At 45.6% G+C, this 22,959-nt stretch overlaps 1 protein-coding gene and 1 pseudogene across 3 annotated transcripts in view; one reads left to right on the top strand and one right to left on the bottom strand.

Annotated features, from left to right (window-relative positions):
- EIF3E (eukaryotic translation initiation factor 3 subunit E) overlaps positions 1-7,261 on the bottom strand; it is a 61,945-nt gene extending 54,684 nt beyond the window's left edge. For all 3 annotated transcript variants that reach the window (XM_065398229.1, XM_065398230.1, XM_065398231.1), the window contains exons 1-2: positions 7,124-7,261; positions 921-1,035 (exon numbers count right to left, since the gene is read on the bottom strand). In XM_065398229.1, coding sequence (XP_065254301.1) covers positions 921-1,035; positions 7,124-7,213 — 205 coding nt within the window. In that variant the 5' untranslated portion in view covers positions 7,214-7,261. The remainder of the gene's footprint in view (positions 1-920; positions 1,036-7,123) is intronic.
- A 5,974-nt stretch (positions 7,262-13,235) lies between these two features.
- LOC135873648 (SCAN domain-containing protein 3-like) lies at positions 13,236-22,382 on the top strand (annotated as a pseudogene).
- Positions 22,383-22,959: the final 577 nt, after the last annotated feature.

Here is a 22,959-nt window from a genome sequence, read left to right as displayed (position 1 = left end):
AACAAGCTGTATGTAATCCTGTAAAGACTAATGAAGTCATTCCTAACTTTTGAATACCTGACTTTGGAACCTTAATGATCCCTAAACAGTTTTTTGCAAGTAACGTTTATTAAATGCAAAGTTATACTAGTTTACCTGTAGCCCCAATGCCTAGACCCTGGGTGAAAGGATAATTTACCCCTTGTCACAGAACATGTTTGACCTCTCTGCTGTTTTATGTTTTTGTACATGACATAGGAACCACAACTTTGAACTTCCACATGTGTGATTAAACCTCAATCACAAATGACCTGAAAATCATATGCAGTGTTATAATAGAAATACCTTGTCTCTATAGTTTCCAAAATTGAATGTTTTAAAGGAAAGCTTGAACACAGCCCCCCCCCCCCCCCCTCCCAACACACCTAACTGTGCAATATTATATTTTCACAGGCAAAGAATAGCATTGTAACCAATGATATGGCATCAGGGGAGTTATGGTAATCCCAAAGTCTTTGTTATTGGTCATGAAGTACTCTTATATACCACTTTGAAACTCTAAATTTTTAAATAAAAGAAAATAATTTGCAAGATTAATGACAATGACCTTTTTAAAATAAGGCAGCTGCTTTCATTAATCATCTTTCCTTAAATTTGATACTGATATTTTTATTCCATAGGTACCAAGTACTGCATACAAGTTATTACCAACTATCAATGTATTCTTCAGAACCATACCAGAATACGGTGCCAAGTGAACAGTGGTCAAAAGGAAAGAAGAACAAAATGACAAATGTTTTAAACAAAAAACTACCACCAGGGATAGTTTTGAGACAATAAAATTGGCAGTTGTTGGAAAAGATTGTTACGATTTCATTCACTCAAGCATCTACTTTAAAACTGACCGCAAAATCCACAGATCCACTTATGACCAAGCTTACCATGAGGAATCTCATCTGAATAAAGGTTTTTGTACACATCCATAGCGAAATCCACCATGTTGGTATCACTAAGAAGCTCCAATTTTCCTTGAAGTAATTCTTTTTCATTGTATATCTGAAACAATAAGTTAAAAAGATTTCATATAACATATTGAAACACTCTTTAAATAAAGCATCTGATCACTTTTTAAAGATAGCAATGGTGGCAATAACAGGACCTTAAATTTGACATTAACTAGTTGTTCAAAACTCCCTACAATTCTTTTCCACTAGTTGGAGAGTCTATGGCCCATTTGTATCTCCTATGATGGCAATGATACGTTATGCATGTTGTATTATAGTTGTAAAATGTTAAATATTTTAACATCAAAGAACATTCAGATGGATGACCGTTAAAACTGTATCTGGTTTGATAATTTACACTCAGTAAGAACCATATGGCTGAAGTGTTGTGATAAATCCAACATGGAAATATTACACAAATTTTTAAGTAAAAGAAATTATTTGGTATTCTGGCAGCTTGTTTACCTACTTTGGAAGTGCCTAAGCAAAATTCCAGGCAGAAATTGTAGGCAGCCTCACATATCTTTCACCAAGAGCTGGAGAGCTAAATTTCCTCTCTACCCTAACTTATGGCTGAGGCTACACTTCAGTTCATTGCATCAAAATGGTGAACAACTGTGGAAGTAACATCAAAAACAACTGAACCGTAAATTCAAAATTTAGTCAGTTTTAAAGAGATGTGCCCTGTTATCCAACCACATTAGGATCAACTGAGCATGTTTTTAATGTATTTGGATTAATCTACTGCAAAAGATCTTAATAGGCTAGGCATTAAAAAAATAAAGTTGGACAAAATACATTGATAGCTAATGGTAGACACAAAAGAGTAGTAATATCTAACCAGTTACTCCTCTGTGAACTTTATTATGTGGTGTTTTACCCTACAGAACTGCAAGCTTTGCATTTTAGACAATATGTATGATTACATTTCACAAATTAAGCAACTACAACATGTGTGCTTTTTTTATTATTTTAAAAACTAGGTTTTTCTAAAAAAAATAAAACATTCAGTATACTCAAAACTCCCATTGATTGCAATGGGAGTACTTTCTTATTCTATGGAGTCTGCCAATTTGCTTGTGACTAGACAATGTTTTCACCCCTCAGCCATAAGGCCGATAACCAGAAACTATTTCCTACATCTCTCTATGCAGGAAAAGCCCACCTAATTTAGGTTTCAACAAGTATTTTAGCAAGGTTTGTGGGTAGCTGTAGTTTTGTTTTAAATTAATGTATGCTTCCAAGAAAAGCTACACTAGTGCAGTCACCAGAGCTGACATGAGGGGTCAAAAGGGAGGACATTTGTATTGGTGCTCTGAGTTCAGGGCCCCCCCAAGAACTAGCCACACCATTTGTCCAATTTTAAACTTGCTAGTCATGCTTTTCCAACGTTAGCGATTAATATTATCAGCTGGAGATCCAGTACTCAGATCTCAAACAAAGCCACACTTGTTTTTGTCTGGTATCAGATGGGGGAACGCCATAATGAAGTGTGCTACTCTGTCTCCACTGATAGGACTTTATGCACACAGTGCATGCAAGGTCATGCAGGCAAGGAAGCACGCTCTTCAGAATTGCAGCCCCCTGCTGCCTCACGCAGCATAACCTCACATGCACTCTGTGCGCGAGGTCATACAGAGGTGGGCGAAGTCACACCCTCAGGCCTGTCCCAGGAAGTACCAGAACCGAGACCGAACAACCTACCCAAAACCTCTAATGTCTGCGTAAATAAAAGTGAAATAGAAGGGAGGGAGGCCCCAACAAACACAACATACTGAGGCCTCAAATTTCTCTAGCTGAGCCTGCAAGTCACATTTAGCTTTACACCAATGTGTAAAAACATAAGAACGACCAGAGTGGGTCAGACCTAAGGTCCATCTAGCCCAGTAGCCTGTCTTCCAACAGTGGCGAATGCCAGGTGCTTCAGAGGAAATGAACAAAGCAGGTAATCATCAAGTGATCCATCCCCTGTCTCCCATTCCCACTAGAAAACAGTGGCTAGGGACACCATCCCTGCTCATCCTGGCTAACAGCCATTGATGGACCTATCCTCCAAGGATGTATCTAGCTCTTTTTTGACCCGTTATAGTCTTGGTCTTCACAACATGCTCTGGCAAGGAGTTCCACAGGTTGACTGCATTGTGTGAAGAAATACTTAGTTTAAAACTTGCTATTAATTTCATTTGGTAACCCCTAGTTCTTGTGTTATGAGGAGTAAATAACACTTCCTTATTTACTTTCTCTATACCAGTCATGATTTTACAGATCCCTGTCATATCCCTCCCTTAGTCATCTCTTTTTCTAAGATGAAAAGTCCCAGTCTTATTAATTTCTCCTCACATGGAAGATGTTCCATTCACCTAATCATTTTTGTTGCCCTTTAGTGTACCTTTTCCAATTCTAATATATCTTTTTTGAGATGGGGTGACCAGATCTGCACACAGTATTCCAGATGTGGGCATACCATGGATTTATATAGAGACAATATATTTTCTGTCTTATCTATCCCTTTCTTAATGATTTCCAACATTCGGTTAGCTTTTTTGACTACCGCTGCACACTGAGTGGATGTTTTCAGAGAACTATCCACAATGACTCCAAGATCTTTCTTGAGTGGTAACAGCTAATTTAGACCCCATCCTTTTATATGTATACAGGAACTCCTCACTTAAAGTCATCCCGGTTAACGTTGTTTCGTTGCTGATCAATTAGGGAACATGCTCATTTAAAGTTGTGCAATGCTCCCTTCTAACGTCGTTTGGCAGCCACCTGCTTTGTCCACTGCTTCCAGGAAGAACAGCCCGTTGCAGCTAGCTGGTGGGGGCTTGGAACCAGGGTGGACTGGCAGCCCCCCCATCAGCTCCCCCCTCCCCTAAGTTCCCTGTGCAGCAGTTGCCCAGCAGGCTATCAATTGCAGTGGTCCCTTCCACCACTGCCATGTGCTGCTCCTGCCCTCTGGCTTGGAGCTGCTCCCCGAGACTCCTGCTTGCTGTGTGGGGGGGAGGGGAGAAAAAGGGGGGCTGTCAGGGTGTCCACCTCCCCCCTGCTTCTGCACCCCACTTACCCCATCTTCCATAGAGCGGGGGGGACACACGACAGGGCTCAGGACAGAGGGAGCTTACTGGCAGCAGCTGCGGTCTCAGCAAGCTGATCTAATTAACAAGGCAGTGTACTTAAAGGGGAAATGCGCATCTCTCTCTCTCACACACAGTGTGTGTCTCTGTCTGCCATGCTGTCTCCCCTCCCTCCATTCCTGCTGCCTTGTAGAGTGTGAGAGTTAACCCTTGAGGGCTCAGCCAATTGCTAGTTCATCATTTAGCAGTAAGGCATTCCCTGCGAAATATCCCACCCTCTGAATCCACCTCAACCAAGCTTCACAATCATCATCACTGTGTACCAGTATTAAATGGTTTAAAACTTATACTCTGTGTGTGTGTGTGTGTATATATAATTATATATAGATATAGATATAGTCTCTTGTCCGGTGAAAAAAAGTTCTCTGGAACCTAGCCCCCCCATTTACATTAATTCTTATGGGGAAATTGGATTTGCTTAACATCGTTTCGCTTAAAGTCGCATTTTTCAGGAACATAACTACAACGTTAAGTGAGGAGTTACTGTAGTTGGGATTATGTTTTCCAATGTGCATTACTTTGCATTTATCAACACTGAATTTCATCTGCCGTTTTGTTGCCCAGTCACCCAATTTTGTGAGATCCCTTTGTAGCTCTTCGCAGTCTGCTTTGGACTTAACTACCTTCAGTAGTTAATAGAATCACAGAAGATGAGCGTCGGAAGATATCTCAGGAGGTCATCTAGTCCAACCCCCTGCTCAAAGCAGGACCAACCCCAACTAAATCATCCCAGCCAGGGATTTGTCAAACCGGGTCTTAAAAATCTCTAAGGATGGAGATTCCACTACTTCCCTAGGTAACCCATTCCACTGCTTCACCTCTCTCCTAGTGAAAAAGTTTTTCCTAATATCCAACTTAGACCTCCCCCACTGCAACTTGAGACCACTGCTCCTTGTTCTGTCATCTACCACCACTGAGAACAGCCTAGTTCCACCCTCTTTGGAACCCCCCTTCAGGTAGTTGAGTGAGGGGGGATTTGATAGCAGCCTTCTTCTCTTCTGCAGACTAAATAACCCCAGTTCCCTCAGCCTTTCCTAAGTCATGCCCCAGCCCCCTAATAATTTTCGTTGCTCTCCACTGGACTCTCTCCAATTTGTCCACATCCTTTCTGTAGTGGGGGCCCAAAAACTGGATGCAATACTCCAGATGTGCCCTCATCAGTGCCAAATAGAGGGGAATAATCACTTCTCTCGATCTGCTGGCAATGCTCCTACTAATGCAGCCCAATATGCCGTTAGTCTTTTTGGCAACAAGGGCACACGGTTGACTCAGATCCAGCTTCTCATCCACTGTAATCCCCAGGTCCTTCTCTGCAGAACTGCTGCTTAGCCAGTCAGTCCCCAGCCTGTAGCAGTGCATGGGATTCTTCCGTCCTAAGTGCAGGACTCTGCACTTGTCCTTGTTGAACCTCATCAGATTTCTTTTGGCCCAATCCTCTAATTTGTCTAGATCCCTCTGTATCCTATCTCTACCCTCCAGCATATCTACCACTCCTCCCAGTTTAGTGTCTTCTGCAAACTTGCTGAGGGTGCACTCCACACCATCCTCTAGATCATTAATGAAGATGCTGAACAAAACCGGCCCCAGGACAGACCCCTAGGGCAGTCCGCTTGATACCAGGCTGCCAACTAGACATCAAGCCGTTGATCACTACTCCTTGAGCCCGACGATCTAGCCAGCTTTCTATCAACCTTATAGTCCATTCATCCAATCCATACTTTTTTAACTTGCTGGCAAGAATACTGTGGGAAACCGTATCAAAAGCTTTGCTAAAGTCAAGATATATGATCTGCAAATGTTGCCACCTCACTGTTTATCCCTTTTCCCAAATCATTATGAATATGTTGCATTGTACTGGTCCAAGTACAGACCCTGGGGGACAGCACTATATATCTCTCTCCATTCTGAAAACTGAACATTTATTCCTACCATTTGTTTCCTATCTTTTAGCCAGTTACTGATCCATGAGAGAACTTTCCCTCTTATCCCATGACATCTTACTTTGTTTAAGTGCCTTTGATGAGGGACCCGTCACAGGCTTTCTGAAAATCTAAGTACACTATATCCACTTGTACTCCCTTGTCCACATGCTTGCTGACCCCCTCAAAGAATTCTAGTAGGCTGTAAGGCATGATTTCCCTTTACAAAAACCATGTGAACGCTTCCCCAACAAATTATGTTCACCTATGTGCAGATACATCAGTATAGGAGAATCAGGGTTTAAACCCGAATGCAGACAAGGCCTTGGAGCTACAAGGTTCCTCACTAGTACTAGAAGGTTTAGGAGACACAAGGCAAGATAATAAGAGAAGTGTCTCCTACCCAGGGTGTGAGGGGAAGGAGGAGGCATGCCCACACAGGTGCAGGTCCAGGAGGATCTGGGGGGAGGTTCCCTCACCCAACCTTGGGGGGGGGGGTTGCCCACCAGCAGCTGGGGAAGGATTTCCCCACCGCACCTTGGGAGGGAACAGAACCCAAACCCGTGGAGAGATGGGGAGGAAGTTCCTCCACCCCACCACGTGAGGGGCCGGGGTCCACGATCATGGGCAGCTAGAGAAGGATCCCCCACCCCACCTTGTGAGGGGACGCGGGGCGCAGGACCGAGGGCAGCTGGAGGAGGATGCCCTGCCCCCCGCCGGGAGAGAACGGGAAAAAGAGCAGGTAGCCCCGAACCTGCCCTCCAGCCGCCCCCCGTTTTCCGCAGTGGCTCCGGAGCGCGCAGACCGGCCCCCACGGGACAGGCAATTGGACTCCAGGCAGCTCTTCCCAAACTCCCTGCGCATCGCCGCGGCCCGCCACGCCGCAACGCTGCCCGGGCGGCGTGCCCGTCGCTCAGGCCGGGGCCTGTGGGGAGGCCGATGGCAGCCCGGCGGCCCCTGGCCGGGCCTCATTACCGCCCTCCCCGGAGAGGGAGCAGGCCCAAGGGCTGGTTTCCGCCAGCCACGTGTCGGCTGCGACTGAATGCGGGCCCGCGAGGGGCTGGGGAGCGGCCCGGTCTCCACGTACCTCCTTGACGGACAGGAACTCGAGCAGCGGGAAGACCAGGTGCCGGTCCAAGAAGTGCGCGATCCGGGTGGTCAGGTCGTACTCCGCCATCTTGGGAAAAAGGGGCGGTGCCGCACCCGCGCCGCTTCACCAACGCGCACAGAGACGCGGACGCGACGCCGTCTTGGGGAAGGGGCGTGGTCAGAGTGAAGGTAATGCGCACGCGCATGTAACCTCGCAGCCGGCGGGAGATGGTCTGCGCGCATGCGTGCGGGGATGGCCTGGGCCGCGCGCGTCCAGGGCGTGCTCGGGCTGAGGGCTTGCAGCCAGTCGGGATAGTAAAGAGGGAGGTTGGCCGCGCGTTTACAGCGCCTCGTATCCTTCAGTACGCGCGTGTGCTGCTGCTGCGCGTGGCGGGCCCACGCTAAACGCTGGATCCGAGCACACGGGGCTGCGGCTTGGCGCGCGGTGGTCGGCTCGCGAGTAGCACTGCTGCCAAAGTGGGGAGTTAAAGAGCTTCATTTGTTAATTGCGTCTTGCCTTGTGCAAACCATCTACCAGCCATGCCTGGAACTTACTAAACACAAACAGCTCTGCCTACACCAGGAGTGCAAGTTGGGTGGTACCCTCCAGGACACAGTACCGGCAAGAAATTTTTAGCCAGTTCGGGGTACCGGAAAGACTTGGAGCTAGCCCCCCTCTCTGGAGGGCCGTGGGTGGGACTGCACTCTGCTCCTTAAAGGAGCAAAACATGGCTAGAGAGGGCATTCATTCTTTATATGTTAGTCTCTAAGGTGCCACAAGTACTCCTGTTATTTTTGAGGATACAGACTAACACGGCTGCTACTCTGAAACCATTCTTTATATGGCTTCAACAGCACAATATATATGCTAACAAACTTAAACATAGGCTTTGTTTAAGTTTGTTAATGTATTGTTCTGTTATGTTGGTCAGGAGTCCGCAACGGGGGAAGTGGTGGAGGCATAAGCGCCAACTTTCTCCAGCGCCAGTGGGTGCCTGTGCGCCCCCCCCCCGTTTCCCCGCCCCTGGCCCTGCCCCCATTCCAACCCCATCCCCAAAGTCCCCGCCCTATCTCTGCCCCCTCCCTGCCCCTATTGGATCCTTTCCCCAAATCCCCGGCCCCGCCTCTTCCCCCAGCACGCCGCGTTCCCCCTCCCCCTCCCTCCCTCCCTGCCCTGCGAATCAGCTGTTTCTTGGCGCAAGCACTGGGAGGGAGGGGGGAAAAGCAGGATGCGGCGGCGCGCTCACGGCGGAGGTGGAGGTGGAGGTAAGCTGGTGCAGGGGGACGGGGTGGGGTAACGGGGAGCTGCCAGTGGGTGTTGAACACCCACCAATTTTTTTCCATGAGTGCTCTAGCCCGGAGCACCCACGGAGTCGGCGCCTATGGGTGAAGGAATGGAAGGTGTTTAAACAGTGTTTTTTATTCTGTTTCTCCTCATTGGTCTGAATTATCCATGACATCCATACTCCATCACATCAAGTCCAAATCATTAGAGGAATGCCTGTGCTTGCACTGGCCAGAGGATGTTTGGATTCTGATGTCAGCCCAGTTCTGCAGCCTGATGGGAATCAGGTATTGTCCCCAGTGTACATAGAATTCTTCTTTGCAGCCAAACCAGTCTAACATGCTTTTTGTTAACTGAAACTGGAGCAGCAAAACAAAGAAAACAAGTGCCTCATTTTCCAGCTTTGTGGGTGAGAGAACTATAAGTGAAGATTATAATGCCAGACACTGACAGCCTTAAACCAGCTGCCTCAGGGATCTGCCAAGAACTTTGCTGAAAATATGTTCCTCATCTTAGCAGCGGAGCTAAGACTTATCACACATCTGCCCACCTTTATTCGAATGAAAGCTCCGTCTGATCTGACAGCTCAGGCATTGTCAGTTTCGTCCACAACAATTTACAAACTTGGAAACTAATCCTGTAAACCCTTAATCATTTGAGCAATCCCATTGAAGACAATGGGACTATCTGTATGACTATGGACCACTTTTGTGGACTGGTAAGAGTTTCAGGAGTCTGTTCCTATAAAGGACGTTGAATCCCTCATTTAAATGCAAATGTTTGGGTACAATACCATAAAGCAGTTTAGGATACAGTTCTACTTAAAATTTGTCTTTTAATACAGCAAGTGCTGAAATGGCACCTCACCCAACTCCCATATTCCATATAAACTGACTGAATATTACATATTGGGAAGGTTATAATGGGCTATAATATATCTGTATGGGATTTTGCTGAGTCATTCCCCACCGGAAGTGGAATTTACTATTACATTACAGGAAGTGAAATTATTAAGTCATAGGTAATGGACTCCTATGTTTCTTAGAAATGGAATCTTCCACTACATCACCCTATAGCCGCCATTACTGGATTTTCTAATTTAAACTATTATTAACTTCTAATTAAAGCCTTATTCTTAAAACTAATTACTAGTCTAAGCATCCCAAAAGGTCCTGACAGTACCACCACTCTTTTTATGTCCAATTAAGCAAGTTATTATTTTTCTGATTTTTAAACCCCCTCCCAAGGTTTTTCTGCAATTTGAATCACTGGGGCAAAATCTCTTGCTCCACCTTGGCCTTCCCTCCCTTTAGGAGCTTCAGGGACATGCCGGCTGTTTCCGGAGAGCTGCACGGAGCCAGGTAGGGAGCCTGCCAGCCCCACCAACCCTCCCTCCCCAGCACCAGTGGGGGTCCCGGGCCGTGCACTGCCATCCCCCCCTCCCAGCTCCAGTAGGTGTCCCAGGCCGCACGCAGCTTCCCCCCAACCCCAGCACCAGCAGGGGTCCCAGGCCATACGCCGCCACCCACCTCCCCCACAGCACCAGCGGGGGTCCAGGCCACCCCTCCAGCCCCCCCCCCCCAGTGCCCCCGGACTGCCCCCTTCCGGAGCACCCGCGAGCCCCCGGCCCAAGTTTTAGTTAGGGGTATATAGTACAAGTTGTGGACAGGTCACAGGACGTGAATTTTTGTTTACTGCCTGTGACCTGTCCACAACTTTTACTAAAAATACCTGTGGCTAAAATGTAGCCTTAGTTATGAACCCAGCTCCCTGTGATGAGGCAGGACCAAATAAACCTAGACCATCCATGACAGGTATTTGTTCTTAAGAACTTCCAGTGATGGGGATTCTACGACCTCCTTTGGAAGCCTATTACAGAGCTTAAGTTTCCTTATAGTAAGAAAGTATTTCCTAACATCTAATCTAAATCTCCTTTGCTGCCCATTAAGACCATTATTTCGTGTCCTAATTCCAATGGACATGGAGAACCATGGATCACAGCCCTCTTTATAACAACCCTTAATATATCTGAAGACTTATTTTATGATGAACAGGGGAAAGTACAGGTTTTTGTGATACTCTGTATGGAATTGTGAAGGGTTCTTGGTGTGCCCAGGACTGAGTGTCATCTTGTTAACTCCCCCTGCCTCCAATGAGAGAGAAACTTGCTAGTGCTTAATCGGGTGTCAGCTTTCTGACATCTCCAGTCTGTTAGTCACCCAAACAACCTCTGGGCTATACCAGCCCTTACTTTTCCTTGCAGGTTAACAATAGGTGCACCTCTGTCTGTGAGGCCCTTTGAAGCATTCCCTTGACTGAACACTCAGGGCTTGTCTACACTTACCAGAGGATCGACACTGCGGCGATTGATGCATCAGCGGTTAATTTAGCGGGTCTAGTGAAGACCTGCTAAATTGACCGCCGATCGCTCTCCCGTCGATGCCTGTACTCCACCTGATCGAGAAGAGTAAGGACTTGTCTACGTTACCCGCTGGATTGATGGGCAGCGATCGATTCAGCGGGGGTCGATTTATCCCGCTAGTCTAGACGCGATAAATCGACCACTGAGCGCTCTCCCGTCGACTCCGGTACTCCACTGGAGCGAAAGGCACAGGCGGAGTAGAAGGGGGAGCATCAGCAGTCGACTCACTGCAGTGAAGACACCGCGGTGAGTAGATCTAAGTACGTCGACGTAGCTGAAGTTGCGTAACTTTGATCGATTCTGCCCCCAGTGTAGACCAGAGCTAAGGGGAGTTGACGGGAGAGCATCTCCCGTTGACATCGCGTAGTGTGGACCCCACGGTAAGTAGATCTAAGCTACGTCGATTTGAGTTACGCTATTCACGTAACTCAAATTGCGTAGCTTAGATCGACTTTTCCCTTTAGTGTAGACAAGGCTTCAGTAATACCAGGCATATTGTCTCCAAGGAAACAGTGTACACACCTGCTTGAATGATTCAGCTCAGGATCAGCTCCTTGTATAATACTACAGCCCTGAATATATTTATAGTGAAAACAATCATAAATTTATTATCAAAGCTTAAGATTTAAGAGATCATGAGTAAGGATAATGGAAACAGAAGGGTTACGTATAAAACAAACTCATAACACAATTCCTAAAGACTAAATATAACTTTAACAGGCTTACTATCTGTCTTAAAAAGCTTCTTGTACCCCAAATGTCCTTTGCAGCATTTCCAACCAATGCTGGTTGGGATCCCATTTTCATGATTATCAACACACTGTTTACTTCCTCAGTGCAGGATAAAAGGGTTTGTTTTTGCCTTCTACTTACATTTTCCAAACTTCAGAGACAGTAAAACCCCCATTGCTGATTTTACATCCTCCCGTTGAATTTGTATGGCAATGACTCCATATTGTGTTACTTTATAGTGCTTAATTTACATATGGACCAACAGAGACAGGTGAATCAACATCCTTTGTCTGGCAGAAACCTGTTTGTCAACTCTGCCTAATGCAGACTATGAGAACATACTTCCAGTAGATATACATAACTCCTTACATAGTAGCAGTACATACATTTTATGACACTATTCATAACCAGTGTGACACAGGCTTTCATTTAAAGCCTCACATGATATTCTTAATGCATAAATACTATGAAAGCAGTGTGCTAGGTATAGCGAATTTGTCAGGTCTGTTAGGAGTTGCTTTCTGAAGTCTGAGTTTTGCTAAACTTGACATTCTGGAAGGCCATGATTTTTCACCGGGAAGCCTTAACTCTGTATAAATGAAGATTTTGCCATTTAATTTCATGTTTTTTTAAACAAAAAGAGAAATGTTTGTTAGTAGGATGTAGCAAAGAGGCGTTACTTCCCTCGGAGATTGACAGCGAGGGAGGGCCAGATGTCCCCTGGTGGGCAGAACCAGGAGGCCCTCGGCCACCATGCTGGAAGCAGAAGGGTGGGACAGGGACAGGAAGTCTAAGAGGCAGGCCTTGTAGTTCAGTTTGGCTTGAGTCACTGAGGGAGACAGATGCTTCTAGCCCACATATGCTTCAAGCTGTCCTGAGGATTCACTCCAACTACCAGAACTGCCAGACATGCCCAATGCTGAGGAGCTGCTGGGATTGCCGCTGGCAGTGTACCGTGGGGAGATGGAAGGTGACCCTGGGATTCAGATACACTCTGAGGGAATGGTTGGAAGTAGCCCAGAGCAGCTGACTACTTTCTGGTTATGTTGCTGGTGAACTCTAGGTCAGCATGTTGTGGCTGGATCCCTGCTGACCTAGTGGTGGGCCACTCTGCCAGTGTTAGGGCCCTGGGCTGTGACCTGGTGGAGTTGGGTGGGCCCAGGTCTACCTACCTCCTGCACTTCACCCGTGGGGTGGCAGCCTCCCCACTTTAGGCCAGGAGGCCTGTGTTGGTCTACCGTCTGCCAAGCTAGGATGCTAGACTGTTTGGTGCTCAACCTTGCCTGAGCCCCTATGTTGACTGGATTTTTAACTTGGCCAGAGGGCCAGTCTCAGGTACATTTTACCTATCCCGCGTCTTTCAACGGGGCCATTGTTCTCCAAGGAAAACTAACAAAAGGATAAGGTGCAAAACAAGAACAGGTTTATTGACAGACAACAGGTAACAAAGTAAAGGTAAACTCAGGTAAGTATAACTAGGTAAGGTATAATACAGGACACTAAGGACTCCCAGTCTACAACAAAACAGGGACCAAATACAAAACAAGTACTGGCTATAACAGAGGAGGGCTTGAAGCTCTACCCTAAGACTACCCCCAGATTAGACTAGGTAGAAGAGAAGGTGTTGGTTCTCTACCATATCCTACAGCTTTGTCCAATGGCATCGCCACGATGGGACTGGCTCTGGTTCCAGGTCCTGATGACTCAGCAGATAGGAAGACAGGACCCTCCAGGCATAGGCTGATGGATGCTCAGTTCTCATTTTCTTACAGCTCTTCTTCCCTTCGTCGTCGTGAGTGGATGTGTGAGAAGGATCGGAGCTCTTGTGTGCAGGAGTGTACCCTCCCGACAACCCTTAGTGTAGTCCTAAGCCTACCCTCCAAGGTGAGCAGCAGCACTCAGCAGCACTTGCTACCTCCCAGATGGGCAGCCCCCCTGACTGGTGAGTTGGTCTTATATATGTCCCAGTTTCTGGGCAGACTCTCAGTCAGGTGACCTGCCGTTTTCCTGCCTTTAGACAGAAAAGGCCCCAAAGGTGACGGGATGGGGAAGAAGGGTGCCAAACATGGATTCCTGGCTGTTGTTAAGGGGAATCCAAGAGGGCATAGGAGAAAACAATGGCAAAAATAAAAAAAATTTCCGACACCTAGACTGTTTAGTGCTCACCCCTGCCTGAGGGCTGGAGCCTTAGACTGCTCGGTGCCAAGTCCTGCCTGAGAGGTGCAAGCTGTTCCTTTCATGTTAGGGTTGGGGAGTTTCTGGGGCTATGGTTACACTACAGAGTTTACAGCTGTGCCACTGTACAGCTGCTAGTGCAGATGCTCTAAACTGACAGGAAACTTAATTATTTACATTGACTTAATTACTCCACCCCTGAAAGCAGTGGTAGCTATGTCGGTGGGGGAAGCTCTCATGGTGACATAGCGCTGTCCGCACTGGTGTTTAGGTCAGTGTAACTTTCAGGGGGGTGACTTATTCACCCCCCTGAGCAACATAACTTATACCAGTTTAAGCTTTAGTGTATACATAGCCTGATGTGTCCAGCATACTTGTTCTCATCTCCTCACCTGTCAGCACTGTGTTCTTGGTGCATACTCTGAGCATTGCTGGTCTGAGTTCCCTACCCAGAGGGGCAGGTCTTCCCCAGATCCTGGCTCACACATGGGGCGGAGGTAGGGAGAGGGGCTCCAACACCCTACCCAGAAAGGCACGTTCCCCCCAGACCTGGCTCACATGAGGGAGTAGGGATAGGGGGTCAGACCGCCATAGTTGGGTAGGGGCCCCCAAATCCTGGCACCCACACCATGGGGGTGAGAGGAAGCAGGGCTCAGACAATTCCAGGGGGGGCAGTGACCCCCAGTTCACATGAAGGGGTTAGGAAGTGGGGTTCAGACACCCCCAGAAAGGCAACATGGCTCACAACCCAAGATTTGGACTTAAGGCATCCCAATACTGGACTGCCTATAACCATAAATTGATTGTCAATTTATTCTGCCCAAATGGGGAGAAAGGTGGTGGCCCACCCTAGAGGAATTGCCAGGGTATTACCAGGGGGTTTGTCTCTGACCCGCAGAGGACTCCCCAGAGCAGGCTAATCCTGCTAACCCTTGGGAGGATATGGATACAGCTCTCCGCTCAAAGGATTGACAGACAAGCAGTAGTTCTTTGAAAACAAAGTCTTATTTATTGAGAGAAAATTAGGTGATTACAGTATATTCAATAAAGCAAGAAAAAGCATTACAGTATATAATAGGTAGTAAGGCATAATTGTATTGCACTTAAAAGATCATACATTCAAATGGCACAAGAGACTACACAGACTGACAAATACAGTGTTGCAGTGTTGGTCCACACTGACCCTTTCATACATATGCATAAGGCTTACATTCCTTCGCTATCCCTCTGAACCATCTTGGGTCCTTCTGCTCTGTCAAATATGCTGTTGCTGCTTGCAATCTTTTCCTTCTGCTGCTGCTTCTCTCCACTCTCTGGTCTTCTCCTTTCACTGTCTTCTTCTCTGGTCGTCTTCTGCTGTTTCTCCTCTGATCTTCTCCACTCTCACACCACACACTCTAGTCTGCCAGCTGACTCCTTATATTCAGGCAGTTTCTGGCCTTCTCTGATTGTTGCTATTTCAGACTTGGTAATTAGCAAGGATCCTCCCTGCATGGGTGGCAACTGTTCAGCCAATCAGCTCTGCCTATCACTTGAGCTGCTCCTCCTCCTAATCCCTCCCTTCAGGTATTTTGGAGTGAGTTGAGTTATCCCTGTTTGAACTTTATTTCACTCTGTTTCTTAACTGCTATTGGTCAATTTATTCTGTGTCCTCCATCTTTGATGTTTTCTAATAGAGAATCAGTGTGGCCACCATTTTGGATTTTTAGCACTAAACTATCCTTATTTATAACTTATCTAAAGCATCTAATCCAAAACCAACTACTGTTCTCTGCAAACCAAAGCACTCTAATGCTGTCATTACATTTGTTATGCTAATTGGGAGAGGTGAATTGTTCAGGATGTCTCTCACCCCCACCCCCAAATGTCAGTATCTCTATGCCTGTCTCTGTCCTGGGTGCTGCAATCCTTATACAGGATCAAAGCAAGTAAAAACCTCTTGTTACACTCCCCTCCTTGCTGGTTTGATAAACTTGTTTATCCATCCAGCACTTTATTGACTTGATGAGTTCAATGCATGTGTGGTCTTGTCCAGTGTTGACTCAAAGCTCCCATATTCAGGAGACCAAGAAGACACGTCTTCGTACTGGCACAATTCCTCACCACTCTTGATTCTCACCTTGGCCATGCTTGCCTGTGTGCCGTAGTAGCTTCGTTTAATGTTTAGGGAATGTACATACTTCAGTTGTTTGAATTTTTGCTTGATCCAGTATACCAAAACAATAAGCATAACTGCCATTGCAATTTGGAATGCTAAGACTATCACAATAGGTTGTAAAATTACGTTAAAGAATCCTGTTGCTGTGGGGGACCATCCCAAAAATACTTTCCACCAGCTATGTTTGGTATCACTTCTTATACGCTCAATCACGTGTTCAATTTTTTTAGTAGAGTAGTGAAGAGTAATCCTAATCCTTTGTGCATTTTTCTGAGCTTTTTGTAGTTGTTTTTGCAATTCAGGATGATCCATAAATTGTTTAATCAAACTTATGTTTAGCCTTATTCTTTTATATATCTGATACTGATCTTTAATTTCTTCATTTTCAATTTTGGGTAATGTAAAATTGAAATCACAACCAACCATTGACGTAGTGTTACACAAACATTTGTTCTCATACAGATTATGAGTTATATTGTAGATGTCATTTATCTTAAACAGTGTACACCAACTTCTAAGACGTACACAGTTTTTTCCAGTATATATAACAATCGATACATTAAATGGGAAAGAATCTAATTGATAATGGCATTTTCCTTTTTCATGATTTAAACATACATCACAAGGTTGAATCACATCATTATTATAAATCTATCCAATTCCTCGTTCTTCCATACAAGCCTCAAGTTCCACTGTTTTCCATGTCTGATTTTGTTTTATTGCCCAGAGTTTGTGTTCTATTGGTTAACATTGGTATTAACATTTAACCCTAGTACTACAATAGGAGATAACCAGTCACTTTGAGCTTTAGACATCATGACTATGTAGAGTGATCATATTTCCCTATGCTGAATACGGGACACCTAGTAAAATTATTCATATTCAAGCAAGTTCAAGGGCAATCAATCAGAATTATGCAGTACAAACATTCAAATTAACATCCAGTTGACTGAGCCCCTGTTAAAAAGAAGTACTGTGCAGTTGGATTCATTTTATTTACCTTCTTATCTTTAAGGCTTTAGGGTTCACACAGGGAGAGGTCACACACACACACACACACACACACACACACACACACACACACACACTCCCATACACCTCTCACACGGGGGTGTGACTGACTAACCCGACCCTCCATGCCTGGCGCACTCAGCCCTCCATGCCTGGGTGAGCCCCCAGAATGGACCTGCGTCTCCTGGTACCACGTCTTCCCGAGGCAATGCATGGGGGGCATACAGGGTCACATGCTCCTCCCTCCCCAGATTTCTGCCAGGGTTCACACCAGAATGTGGCCAGCAGCAGCCTTTTGGCACTGTGTGGGAGGGAAGGGACGGGAGCTGCTTCCAGCCGCAGGGGAGGGGACGGGATGACCTGGCCAGTCCCACCTGCCGTGGTGGGAAGCAGCTTGTCCCTTCCTGCCCACATAGTGTCAAAAGGCAGCTAACACCTCCAGGCCGCTGCTGGCCACCAACATAACCCAGCCGCCTCCTGTCCCTCAGCTACAGCATGGGCAAGAAAGGATTAATCCCTAAGGATGTATTGTGCACCAAGGCCCAGGGAACCTGACTGCAGGGGCTTCAGAGGACCTGGCCAGAGAGGTGGCTCAGCAGGGAAAAATGCCTAGGGGATGGAGCAGCGCTGTGCTTTCTGGGGGCAGGACCTAGAATGGGGGCGGCAGGTGAAGAGGGTGCTAAACTCCTGCCTGGGAGGCTGCTGTGGAGCCTGCAGGGTCAGAGCACGAACAGGCTGGAAATTGCTTCCCCCCCCACCCCACCACTCCAGAGGGGCAGAGAAGCTTTCCCATGCATGCTCTGTGTGGGGCTTTGGCACACGCAAGGTTTGGCTCCTCCTGGACAGTGCCCTGGAGGGTCTTGGGCTTTCCTGGGGCACAGAGGTGGTGGGGGAAGGAAGGAGCCAGCCGGCCAGGCTGTTGGTGAGCTGATTGCTCTGACCAGGGACAGGTTCTCCGCACAGTGCTGGGAGCGGGACGCACCCTGCCGGGGGGGATAGGAAGGAGCAGTGGGGTTGTGGGGGCAAAGCAGGGAGAGGACAGCGAGAGCGGGCGCATGTAAAGGGCCGATAGGTGGGCAGCAGAGGCGACACACAACTGGCTGCTGCCTGTGCCTGCCCGCACTCACTGGCCGCTGCCGCTCACAGCCAGTGGCAGCTGGAAATGGGGCAGGGGGGCAGGGCCCTGCTGGCTGAGAGACAGGACACAACGGGGGTGGCGCTGACAAACCAGCAGGGGGAGCGGCTGGCCCTGCACGCTGCAGCTTTGCCCCACCACCAGCCTTGCACAACCACTCCCATCATCGGATACTGGACGCCACCACTCACCGCTGGTGGTCAGGTGGCTGGCAAGCAGGGATCCGGCCAACAGCAGGACCCACCAGTACTGATGGGGGAGGAAACAGAAAATACGGGACAATTTGCCCATTTTTAAGAAAAAGTCGGGACTCCTGCAGGAGGGCTTAAATACAGGACTGTCCCTTTAAAAACAGGACGTCTGGTCACCCTATGACTATGTACTTGGTAATCTGATTTAGTTGAGGATTATATGTGAAATTTACCATTTTCCACCAGGAATATAGCCTTTGTTCAGCTTTGGTGGCATGTTTCCACATTATGGTTCTTATTTCTATTGGTAAAATTCCACTCATTCCATCTCGTATAATATCTTTCACCACATTATTAGTCCAAGTTTGTGCTTGTATACATGCTAATGCTAGAGATACCGGTACATTGCTTTGTAACATGTCTACTGTGTTTAAAATGGCCAAATGATCTGCTCTTTGTAACTTTTCCCAACCTGGGAGTAAAGTTGTTATGAGGTGAAGGCTAGCACTTATATCATTTAAAGATGTTGTTAAAGGTTTAGACACAGCTCCTAAATGTCATCCTACTGAGTTTAACTTATTAGCCAGTACTTCCTCATCTATACTGTTTAATATTCCCAACTCTGTACCTGTTCCTCCTAAGATTATATTTATCATATTTCTTTTCTTTCTATCAGTAGGAACTTCCCGTAAAAGTTGGTTTCCATCCATCTTTTCCATGGTTCAAATAAAGGTCCAATATATTTCCTACATTGTGGTCTTTGACGAAATATTCATAGGAGCTAAATCTATTATTACTTTCTTTAGGGAGTAAGTGGGGTCTATTATTAATTGTTTCTTAATATCTTCTTTTACTACGTATGGACCAATATCGGTTGAGTCAGGTTTGGATATCCATGAGATAGTAAAAGGATAATTGAATTGAGGACCAATGATTCTCCATGTTCCACCTCTTCACTTTTTGGTTATATTCACATTACCTTCATACCTATAGTGAAATAAAAATTGACCTGAACTTCCTTCCTCACACTCATTTTTTATTATATGTGTATACCAGGGCACTTGTAGCTTTAATTGACTTCTATATATAACTTTGGCTCGCAATTTACATTGACTATCTAGTATACGAGTCCCTCCCTGCGGATCAATGATCTGAAATTTAGTTTCTGTTTGATTAATAATGTTATACCACCATGTATAAGTATCATTCTTGTACCTTTTATACTCCATTTAGGGACATACCATGCTACAATAGCATGTGAAGAATTCCAGTTTGGGTATATTGTAAGATTATATGAATGTGAGATTATTGTATGTCCATCTATCACTACACATTGCCATTGTCCAGCTCTTACTATTTTTCCGTATATTTTTCCTTCATTACCAGTAGCATCCCAATCACATTTGGAGAGTTTTGGTGAAGTATGGTGTAACAGCGAAGTCTCACCAGCACAGCGCCTCCTGCTGGTCGTTTGGGAATTAGCTCGCTCAGTACTCAGAGCACCTCCTGGTGGCCGATGTCTCACCTGCCTCAGGCCCCCGTGTCCCTCCCAGACTCTGGTGCCCTTTACCTTGGGGTTTTGCTCCAGCAGTACCCATGCTGAGTTTCCCCTCCCAGGGGAACCCCCAACCCTCTAAGCCATTGGTTCCCAAACTGGGGGGTGCGCCCCCCTGAGGGGGAGCGTAAAGAAATTCCAAGGGGGGTCACAAGGCTGTGAAATTTTCATAACGAAAAAAAAAATTATCAGCGTAAATTTTTTTTAATTTTATTTATTTATTTAATAGACCAACAGACAATAAATTATACATATTCTGTATTCATAATAACTATTCATAAAATTGTCCAATTACAGGCCTATATTATTTAACTACAATAAAGTATTAACAATCTTCTCATTTTTTATTAAGAATATAAGTAGACAAGAATAAAGGTATAACAAAGTACAATAATAATAAAAATACAACTGTAAATAAAAGTATATAACTGCAATGTTTTCAAATTCCATACCACAAAATGCAAATATTTTTTATTTTTTTGCCTTTTGATGTGTAGGAGTGCCGTTTCGGTTGGTGGGGAGGCCGAAGAACGATGTAGAAAGCGATGGAACTTTTTAAAACTTCCTAGTTCACTCGCGAGAGTGTTCAAGACTGTTCTATCATGGGAGTGGTTACCTCCACCACTCACAGCGCAAGACCGGCTACTTGCCGGACTGGTGGTGGGGTATATATAGGGCAGCACGCGTCCGTACGTAACAGTAGTAGTAAATAAACATTCACGATAACTCATATTAACTTGCGTTTGTTATTATTCACAAATCAGGAAAATTATTTTTATAGATTTTTTTTATTAGTATATTATGGCCGCGATTTAGAAAAGGAAGTATGATGAAGACTACATTAAGTATGGTTTCACCGTCATGGAAAAAAATGGGATCGATCATCCTCAATGCATAGTATGCCACGCAGTTCTCAGTAATGATGCCTTGAGACCTAGTTGTCTTGAGCGACACTTGACAAAGAACCACAGCGCTTTGAAAGACAAACCAAAAGAGTTTTTTGCTGTTAAACTTCAAAATTTAAAATGCATGAAGCTGGACACTACTGGAGCTTTTCATCAAGTGTCGGCCAAAGTAGTAGAAGCATCTTATGAACTGTCATTGCTTATCGCTAAAGCCAAGAAAGCGCACATAATAGAAGAAACTCTTGTGAAGCCTTGCTTGTTGAAAGCAGCTGATATTGTGCTTGGTGCCGAAAGCAAGAAAAAAAATCAGAAATTTCGCTTTCCGACAATTCCGTGAAATGTCGCATCGATGACATAGCGAAAGATCTAAAACTTCAAGTTGTGGAGGCAGTGAAAGCTTCAACTGTTTTCGCAATTCAGTGTGACGATACCATTGATGTAGCACAACGCTGTCAGTTGCTCGTCTGCGTTCAATTAATGATGGAAATGTGAAAGAAGAACTTTTTTCGAAGGAATTGACGACCAAATCAAAGGCTTCTGATGTTATGAAAATGGTTTCCAACTTTTTTGAAGAAAATGGACTTTCCTGGGAAAAACTGGTTGGTGTATGCACAGACGGTGCTCCAGCGATGCTTGGCTCTTGCTCTGGATTTGTGACATTGGTAAAAGAAAATAATCCAGCCGTAACCACGACTCACTGTGTCATACACAGACAAGCATTGGCTGCTAAAACACTTCCAGATGACCTACATGACTCGTTGAATTTGGCCATCAAAGTTGTCAATTTTGTGAAGAACAGCACTTTAAATATGAGACTTTTTGCAGCTCTTTGCACTGATTTGGGAGTGGATCATAACATTCTTTTGTTTCACACGGAGGTACAATGGCTTTCCAAAGGGAACATGCTTTCGAGATTATTCGAACTGAAAGACGAATTGGAAATTTTCCTCAAGCAACAGAAAAAAGAAGAGTTATATCGTGCATTTACGGACCAAACGTTTCAACTTTCACTGGCATACCTCGTGGACATTTTTGAATCTTTGAACAATCTCAATTTGAAGCTGCAAGGAAACAACGCTGCAAACAACATAGCGCACCACGATGCCATCAAAGTCTTTATGGAAAAAATCAAGCTTTGGAAACGTCGAACGCAAGCTCAGACGCCTAACTTTTCGTCCTTTCCAACATTTTCATCACTCACTGAAAATTAAGGTTTCCAAGAACTTTGTAAAGAGGATGTGAAGAACAAAATTGTGTTTCATGTGGACTGCCTTGCTGACGAATTCATCCACTATTTTCCAGACAGCTTTTCTGGCAACCCCATTCATAAATTAGCACGTAATCCATTCAACGTTGATGTTGATTCATTGCCAGAAGTATTGCAAGAACAAGCACTCAAAATGAAATACGATTCAAGTGCAAAAGATATTTTTGAAAACTTAAGCCTGGAGGAATTTTGGATAAAATATTTCCCAATTTACCCAAAAGTTGGAGAAGAAGCGCTACGTATTATTCTTCCATTTTCATCGACATACCTCTGTGAAAAAAGCTCTTCAAGTTCAGTCATAATAAAAACGAAACAAAGGAATCGACTGGATGTCAAAAACGATTTGCGTTGTGCCCTTTCATCTTTCAAACCTAGGATTTCCCAACTCATTAAGAAAATGCAGCAGCATCCTTCACATTAAATTCGTTTTGTTTATGCTATTTCTTATTTTAAATTTCATTTTTATTAAATTTTTGTGCCAAGAAAAACTATTTGTGCTTATTTTTAATTTTAAATTACGAATTGGATTTGTTAAAAGGGGGGTTGGATGATGGTAAAGGAGAGGTGGGGGGCGTGAGGGTTTCTCGAAAATTAAAAAGGGGGTTTGATGCCGAAAAGTTTGGGAACCAATGCTCTAAGCCCACCTTGCCTCAGCGGCAACTGCCAGTCATCATCCAGCCCCGTTTCACTGGGGCAAACTGCAGTCTGTAATGGCCACTCATCATTGGCAAGGGGGTTGGACCAGCTGCCTCTGCTTATCCCCGGGCTGCACCTCTGCAGCCCCAGTACCTTCTTGGGCCTTTAACAAGGCCTAAGCCTGGGGAATTGCCAGGCAGGAGCTCGCAAGCTCCTCTTGCCCTGCTCTGCTTGCCTCTTTCTCCTTTCCCCAGCCCTGCTCTGCTTCAGGTACCCTTTTCTCCCAGACAGCTAGGTCCTTCTCCCTCCAAGGCTGGAGAGACACTCGCCCAACTCCTGGCTCACAGCCCTTTTATAGGGCC

The sequence above is a fragment of the Emys orbicularis genome, chromosome 2 (assembly GCF_028017835.1).
Source record: "Emys orbicularis isolate rEmyOrb1 chromosome 2, rEmyOrb1.hap1, whole genome shotgun sequence".
In the NCBI taxonomy this organism is placed as follows: Eukaryota; Metazoa; Chordata; order Testudines; family Emydidae; genus Emys; species Emys orbicularis.
Note: the sequence above shows the minus strand (reverse complement) of the source record. Positions and strands in the feature narration are given on the sequence as shown.